An 8,751-nucleotide genomic window follows, 5' to 3' on the forward strand; every position below is an offset into this window, starting at 1 on the left:
TCGCTCGCTCTCTCTTGCTCCTTTTTATCTCGTCAGACGCTCAAGCGTCGGATTTCCTGATGCTGAATTCGACTTCGCGATGTATGCCCACTCTCGCGTTTATCGGAAATGCGAATTGCGGCGAGCGCAAGCGTGACGTTTGTCGAAGATACCGGCAACTATCTTGAATGCGACTTGATCCAATCATAGTTAAAAGAAATAGTTGAAAGAAAATTTTCATTTGAGATATTACACCATTTGATATCTAATTAATAATTTATCTGTCTATTTACTTGATGCATCTTGCATATTTTTAAGCGAAATTTCTTTCAATTAGTAAATCTCCGAAATAAATAACTTCTTTTAAACTTGATTATTTTGTATAATTTTATATCTTAAAAAAGTTACATAAATGAAAGAATGATGCTTATTAAAATTTCATTTCAATTAAATATCCAGTTAAATATTTTAATTAAATATCCAAATATATAAATATATAAGTATATATAACAATAATGTTAAATATATAAATGAAATAATTATTTTTCGGAGATATTTAATTTGCGCGAAGTAACTGCGTGTGTGTAACCATTCCAAATTAATTTAAAGTTTAACATGCTCGTTAGCATAAGTATAATTGTATTTTTTGTGCGCACATGCAAGTTATATTTAAACATAATATGTAGTTCTGCGAATCATAGTCTGTGAATACTTAGAAAAACAATGATGATTGGAGTAAGTGTCTAATGTTGTAGCACGCATATAATGCCTGCAAACACACAATGCATGTCCATTCGCTTCTAATGCATACGCAAAGCTCATATTACAATTAAGTACTACAGCTGATCGTATTACCATTCGGATAATATACAAGGGCACAAGGAAATATGAATACTCAGGTATACTAATAGAAGCAATCAGCTGTTCAGATAAGTAATCAGAAGTAGCGTTGTTAATTAACAATCTTCTTTTAAAGATTGTTAATGCTCGTAAACTTACCACTTCTTTTTGTTAATTTACAGTTATTTATAGAAATTCTTGTCGAGCAGTTTTAAGTATAGTAAGCATAAAGTGCATTTAATAACTAAATATGCAAGAACTATAATTTTTTTCTTTCAATTATAGCGCTTCTATCTATAGCTTTTGTTTCAAGTTCTCATGTTTGAATTGTTTCAGTTCTCCAGGCTACCTCGAGCCAATACGAATTATGATCGTTCGATTCTCACTCGATCTCGTCGTCTTTATCCCGAAAACGAGAGAAAGAAAGATAGAGAAAGAAAGATAAGTGAGTGAAAGAAAAAGAGAGAAAGAGCGCTTGTACACGCGCGGATACAGGCGGCCCATCGGTAAATGGATGGATGAATCTGGACGAAAAAGGGTGCCTTTGAGCTGCCGAGTCCGTTACTGCCAGATTAATTAACGAAGCACTCGCCGGGGGCTGGAGGAGGATCAGCAGCAACTCCGTTATCAGGGTGGAAAGCTAATAGACAGATACCCCTGCCTACTTATCTATCAGTCCACCTCTCGATCAACCACCTTTCCATCGAACGGCGAATGCCGCTACCATTCGCGTCAATCGTTAACTAATCGCTCGTGCTATTACCATCATCAGTATATCACGATCAGTGCTTTTTCTATCTCTCTCTCTCTCTCTCTCTCTCTCTCTCTCTCTCTCTCTCTCTCTCGTTTTTTTGCTATAAAAAAATTAATAAAGACAACAATATTTAATTTTTCCCCTATCCAATACTAATATGAGTAATTGAATTTAAGAATTTAATGATAAAAACGATTTTACTAATCCTATATATCATCTAAATAATTATTTAAAATATATTTCTATATAAATATATAAAAAAGCAATTTGAGAAAATAATAAGTTTTTATAATTCCTTTTTTTCTCTTTTAATTAGGAGTATAATGATTATAGTAAAAAAATGATTATTTGTTTACTATATAAGCTTTCTTTCTCATTAATACTAGAACAATGTTTAATTATTCTCTTATATTCTATACATCAATGATCATCACGTACATTTATTTCCGAATCTAAAGATCCTGATGATGGAGTCTGGTAGGATCCCGAAACGCTCAGAAAGAGTTCAAATGTAATCGTTGCGTCAAAAAAGATCGTCGACCGATTGTTTTTCGCGTTACACACAGATCTAAAGATTTCGAAGCGTCCATCTAAGTAATTACTGCAGCTTAGGAGCGTCGTCAGAGTTGGGGTCAGCAATGGTGATTAAACGTGAGATAAAATACAATCGTACCGCCTCCACCGCACACATGCGATATGCGGTTCTTTCTTTCGTGTTAAACCAAATCTCTTAATTGAAGTAGCAGCCTTTTGAATATTTCTAATGACGTGCTACATGAAACGTTGCAACGTAGCGATGTTCCCTGAACACGCACCAAGATCCTTGATATCTGGTTCAGCATTTCATTATAATATTTACTCCTCTTTTTTACGTATTGTTTAAAAATTTTCTTTGAAACTTCTTTATTATCTCTCCTATCAGGTATTGTGAATTTATATAAATTGTATTTGTGTAAAATTACATGTACACACTGTTAAATCTATATAGTGTCAATTTTAATCTAATTTAAGTTGCCACTGCTCCTATATATCGTTATTTTACACATTTACACTAAAACGATGGATAAATTTGACACCATATAGTGTCAAATTTATCCATTGTTTTAGTATAAAATAGTGATATATTGAGTAAGAGCAATGGTGACTTAAATTAGATTAAAATTGACACTATAGATTAAACAGAACATGATATAGCTTTACGAAATATGAGAAAAAAAGATGCGTACATGGCGAGAACAAAACAGAGAGAGACGCGGAAGGGAACAGAGGATGGTCTGCGTAATATTTCTATGGTATTGAAATTAATTCATGAAAAGAGACTGACGTATACGCAAATGCGCGGCCTTTCTCCGCGCTAATAGACTCGTCTGCTCTCTTGCGCTTTCACTTTCTAAAGCACAACGTTGACCCTGGCGTTCTGGGGATAATCGACTGAAAATAACCCCAAGAGACGAACACCGGGGACCCCCCTGGGTCCCTGATAGACTCGTTCTTCAATACAGTCTGGTGCATCTGTTCCTTTTGAAGAGGACGAATGACTTCGACAATTAGAGGAGTAGCAGAAATCCTATCGAAAGACTGGACGCGCCGCTCGACCTGCGTCTTATTTCTCGCTTAGAATGATTGGGATCGTCAAGATTACGCGGACGTATAATATATCTGTAGGGATGTATTTGAAGATATAATAGAGGCTCTGCAGGTTAATTCTGAGGAATCCGAATAAATTTAAGTCATCAACTCTATTTTTAAACGAAAATCTTTTCAGAATTAATGAAGATTAATGAACGGAATGTAGATAATATTGCGAATAAAGACTATCTTATTAAAGAACATTATATTTTTTAAAAACTATCTTATTAAAAACTAAGTTATTATTACTTTTTTGTTTTAATTAATAAAAATTATGAAATGAAAAACGATAAAATATTCGACAATATCACAAGATCCTATTTGATCCCCGTCATTATAACGGTCGAGAATTAACGTTAGTGCACAGTCAGACATAATTGGTCTGCTTATAGAATTTCCTACAATTAAAGTATTTGCATAACGCGATGGCGTGTCGGAAATATCTTTTCATCAAACTGATGAGCAACCAGCGGTGCTGTATATTATATATACACGAGGTGATATATTGTCGGGGATGGACACGCTAAGGGGTTTGTTCGTTTAATACTCATCCCTAACTATTCAATACTACGTTGCGAGAATGTAACTGCTTGTTTGTATTCAAATCAAGGGTCGGCAAATGCTTTTTTTTCTTATCTTTTCAAATCGCCTCAATGGCGAGCCTTAAATGAATTGAGTACAAAAGAAAGAATAAGTAAAAGCTTTTTCCTTTTACAAAATATATTAATATAGTTTGCGCAAACGATTCCACATTTCCAGTTTTCTTCTAGTGCTGTGAATTATGAAAATAAATATTATTTAAACATGACAGAATTTTGGAGAAAAAAAAGCGGGCGTTTTATCGCTACACATTATGCAAGGATTGTTCGACTCTGAAAAAGATCTCTGTACCAAATCGGGAAGCCCCCAGCTTTAAATTCGATCTGACTGACGACAGGCAACGTAGCGTCGTGATTATCAGAGCACAGCCTGCGTGATCGACGCAGTTCGCGGTTGAACGAGAGTGCTAAACGACACCAATAAGGAAGTAATAGCAATATGCAGGGAGGCAGAACCGTGGCTCGTCGATGGACCGGCGCGGCGCGGGCGAGAGAAGGGGCGGCTTCCGCGCGCAATTACGGATTTTGAGTGACAGATGCTCGCCCAGTCGGCAGTCGGAAGATTAAAACAAGTAATCAAAGTCCCGGTAGCCACCCTGGGATGGATATGGATGGATGCACGCCTCCGGCCCCTCTATTCCCTTCCCGCGCTCCACCCTTCTGTCACCCTTCCATGCGTTCCCCTCTGATCCCGCTACCCGTTCTTCCTCCCCTTTCGTCGTGTCTCCTCGCCTCGAACCCCCGTATCCCGTACGAGTTCCGCGCGCGCTCCTCCTTTACTCATCTTACTCCCTCCTGGAAGTAGCAACCACCAAGGATAAGCCCCGCTACTATAATATCCACCTATAGCCGTCATCAAGGCGCGTCCTGAATGCTCCTTTAAGAAAATGTTCCTTTCGCGAGCAGTCGCGTAGGAAGGTTATTAGGCGTCTTCAAGAGGTAGAGCGAGAGAGGCGAGGAGGGGAAGAACTTGGGATGAGTTATATTCAAACGACGCAGATTCTCTATCATGCTTAAAATGCTAAAGACATGCCCAACGTGTCGGCAATAAGGATTCTTTCGAGGTAAAAGAAATCGACGGAAACGATATAATATTATTATAATAACATTAGCGTAAACATGCGTAAGTCTGAATTGAGAGCGTAAGTAAACTTCACTTTTTCTACAAGATAAATTCCCAGATAACATGCATGTTGCATAAACATAAGATATCTTAGAAAAAATGTCTTTTAGATTCTCTTATGTAACATAAATGTTATCTGGGAAGTTTAATTATTACGAATGTTTAATAATTTTATTGCGAGAGAGAGACCTTCTCAAGAGCAAAGTAATTGGACCTAATCATCTAGCCAGGATTAACAATTATCGTGGGATAATAATTTTTTAATCAAAATAAAAATTTGTGCTTACTAAGATCGTTTAAAGTACTGTCGTCAGTACAATTAGGATCCGAAACCTTACTGTTACGCGCTCAATTGTCCCACAATAGAAGGACCATAAACCGAGGGCGATGAACAAGAAATCCCTCGATTAGACTCGGCAATACAATGCCGATATAATCTGACCACTTAATCGACAAAATATAATAGTGAATTGAACGATTACGTTTGCAATCTTGTACCGTAGTTACCGGAATACAAAGCGAATTATTTCAGTGAAATATTGCTTAATAATTTGAAATATGCTTCACAAATCAATTGCTTTCTACAACGCAAATTACACAATACAAAAAGACATGTAGAGGATATAAAAATTACATTAATTTTTACTATTTAACATTTCTACTAAAATTTAATTGCCTACATGAGAATATTCTTCAAAAATAATACAGATAAATATAAATATATAAGAAGTCTCATTTTTCCGACACACTCTTCCTATTATTTTATATTTTGATAACAAGGCCACACTGCTGCGACATGCGACTTGTTGACACACGACGGTGCCGTGAAATGCGAATGTGATTAGTCTTGAGATTCTCATGCGCGCACGGGGGTGACGAACTGGGATTGGATTTGGCGTGAGGATGACATGTAGGGAGCGAAGGATGAGCCGTTTATCTCAGGCGTCGCTTTTCGGTTTTTCTTCCTCTCACGATCTCCTGACGTTCTCGCGACGCATTCTGAGCTCATCGCTTTCCCAAGAACCACAGCTTTCATCTCATCTCATCTCATATCTCTCTCTCTCTTTCTCTCTCTCTCTCTCCTCCCCCCCTCTTTCTCTCTCTCTCTCTCTCTTTAGTTATTTTATCCTTCTTCCTCAGAGGCGTTCCCTGAGACTTCGGAAACGTGATGCTCCGACGTAGGTATATCCTCTCTCTTCGCGAAATAATAAGCTCACTCTACTAAATTTATCATGAGCAGCCTTTAGAAGCAGCCTCCGCCAACAACGCGCCAGCTTATCTACCTACTGATATTGTAACGGCTTTTAATTCCGTCATCTGCCTTACATTGCACGCATTTTAATTATCTTATAGTATCTTATAGTACACACACACACACGCGCGCGCGCGCGCGCGCGCACACACACACGCACGCGCACGCACGCACGCACGCACACACACACACACACACACACACACACACACACAATATATATATATATATAATATGTATTTACACATCTCATGTTTTCAAATAATTTTAATAGCCAACGCTAATTATTCATATATTGCGTTATCACATTTTTACGTGAATTAAATGATTGTTAAATGACAATTTACCGAGTGCATTTAACATTTTATATTTTATAAAAGATAAATTAAAACATAAATATATAAAATAAGACATTTTTTGATTTATTAAAACATAAATACTTTCTAATAATTTTAAATTACATATTCATATACTGCTGAATAAAAAAATTGTTAATGTATATCAATCTGTATAAAGATTATAATATCGATTTTCTGAACATAAATATATATTATATATTTATGTCCCATATATTTATTAACTGATGAGAAATGAAAAAAAAAATTGAAACGCAAAACATTCCATGTCATTCAATCTTCTAGAAAAAATCAGATTAACAATCTTTTTTCCCCTCCTATATATTAAATTTATCTATATTCAAGTAGACATGTACTCACACATTTATCTTATTATCCACTTTTAAGATTTTATATAAAATCACACAAATAAGTATAGTGTAATGTACATATGAAAGGAGCATATAAATATGACATATTATAAAATTAAGCTTATTGAATTAGAATTATATTACATTAAGTTTTTATCTATTAACTGTATTATATTATATAATAATCTATTATGTTATATATATTTATATATATTCCCTGCACAAATCCTCCTAATGCTTAATTAACCGATTCAAAATATTGTTTGCTATCTTTTGGATTTGGTTTAATGGTTTTGGAATCTGGCTGCCAATTTGCAGGACATACTTCACCATGCTTCTCAACAAACTGGAAAGCTTTAATCAATCTCAATGTCTCTTCGACACTTCTGCCAACCGGAAGATCATTGACGCAAAACTGTCGAAGAATTCCTTCCCTGTCTATAATGAAAAGACCTCTAAGAGCAATTCCTGAATCTTGTAACAAAACGTTGTATTTGGTTGATACAGTCTTGTTGAAATCGCTCAAAAGAGGATAACCTAAATCTCCTCCAAGACCACCTTGTTTCCTTGGAGTATTAATCCATGCCAAGTGGCTAAAGTGCGAATCTGTAGACACTCCGATCACTTGTGTATTCAAGGCTTCAAATTCTGAGATCTTTTCACTAAATGCAATTATCTCTGTCGGACAAACAAACGTACTGCAAATAAAATATAAAAATTAAATATTATACTAGACGTACATTAGAAATGAGATAATCGAGATAAAATTACATACAAATCTAACGGGTAGAAAAATAAAACAACGTATTTCCCTTTGTAGTCACTCAACTTGATTTCCTTGAAATCACCTTTAACTACTGCAGTACCAGAGAAATCCGGAGCAGGTTTCTGGATTTGCGGTCCATCGCTGAATAATTTTGAACTCACTGTCAAATTACGGACACTTTTTGCCAATAATGTGTTGTCAGTTCTCATCAAAGAACTAGTTGCAGTGGCAATCTACAAACATAAAGATTGAATAAACAGATTAAAGCATGAAAGAAATCCATCACAGATTGAAGAAACAATAATAATACTTTTGTTTGTATCAATATGTACAGTGCAGAATTAACCACACTTGTAGGCAATGAGTCAGCAAAATGTTAGAGCTTAATCGAAACGTATGACAGGAGTTCGGTTAAATTCGGTAGCACTTACCAAGGTTCCACTTTGGGCACGCAGCGAAGCAAGTAATCGAAACATTGTGAGAATAGATAATACACTTTAAATTTGCTGCTGTGCAATTGTTGTAAAACTCGCAGAATCGTAGAACCGAAAACTAGATGCAAGAAATTTCGCCAATTCCCCTCAGCAACAAACCAGTATACGCCAGCAACCGGAATAAAAAGGTTATGACACTTTGAGAGAGAGAAAGAGAGAGAGAGAGAGAGAGAGAGAGAGAGAGAGAGAGACCAGCGCATGCATGCATAGAATTCCTTTCATAATATATATTATGTGTGTAACCTAATATAAATTCTACGAATTTAATAAATTATGTGTAAAATATAATAGCGAATATTTAGAATATAATCTCGTAAAAATAATTATAAAATCTTTTAATTTTATAAACGTAAAATTAAAAAATTAAAAAAGCAAGAGTCGGCAACTTTAAAATATTGGTCCTTATTATATATCTATTCAAAAACCTATTGAAAATTAATTTTTTTAAATAAAAATTATCATTTTTATATGCAAAATGATTAAAAAGTATAATACGACTAATGAATATAATTAATAAATTGCAAAAAATATGTCCATAAGCAACACACACAACACAAAACAGAAATGTAATCATGTTTATTCAAATAACAATATTATAGAAGTCTTATA

At 35.2% G+C, this 8,751-nt stretch overlaps 1 protein-coding gene across 1 annotated transcript; it reads right to left on the reverse strand.

Annotated features, from left to right (window-relative positions):
• Nucleotides 1–6,823: 6,823 nt before the first annotated feature.
• On the reverse strand, nucleotides 6,824–8,285 carry LOC108691279 (peroxiredoxin). Its single transcript, XM_018198948.1, has 3 exons — nucleotides 8,080–8,285; nucleotides 7,658–7,881; nucleotides 6,824–7,580 (listed from the first exon to the last, which is right to left on the reverse strand). The coding sequence occupies exons 1-3, from the start codon at nucleotides 8,122–8,124 to the stop codon at nucleotides 7,121–7,123; spliced, it is 729 nt and encodes a 242-aa protein (XP_018054437.1). The 5' UTR covers nucleotides 8,125–8,285; the 3' UTR covers nucleotides 6,824–7,120.
• Nucleotides 8,286–8,751: the final 466 nt, after the last annotated feature.

The sequence above is a fragment of the Atta colombica genome, unplaced genomic scaffold (genome assembly GCF_001594045.1).
Source record: "Atta colombica isolate Treedump-2 unplaced genomic scaffold, Acol1.0 scaffold45, whole genome shotgun sequence".
In the NCBI taxonomy this organism is placed as follows: Eukaryota; Metazoa; Arthropoda; class Insecta; order Hymenoptera; family Formicidae; genus Atta; species Atta colombica.

Coding starts and splice junctions, on each gene's coding strand:
- LOC108691279 (XM_018198948.1), bottom strand. CDS start 8,124: ATGTTTCGATTACTTGCTTCGCTGCGTGCCCAAAGTGGAACCTTG. Junction 7,882..8,079: donor GTGCCCAAAGTGGAACCTTG/GTAAGTGCTACC, acceptor TTATGTTTGTAG/ATTGCCACTGCAACTAGTTC. Junction 7,581..7,657: donor TTTTTCTACCCGTTAGATTT/GTATGTAATTTT, acceptor TTTTATTTGCAG/TACGTTTGTTTGTCCGACAG.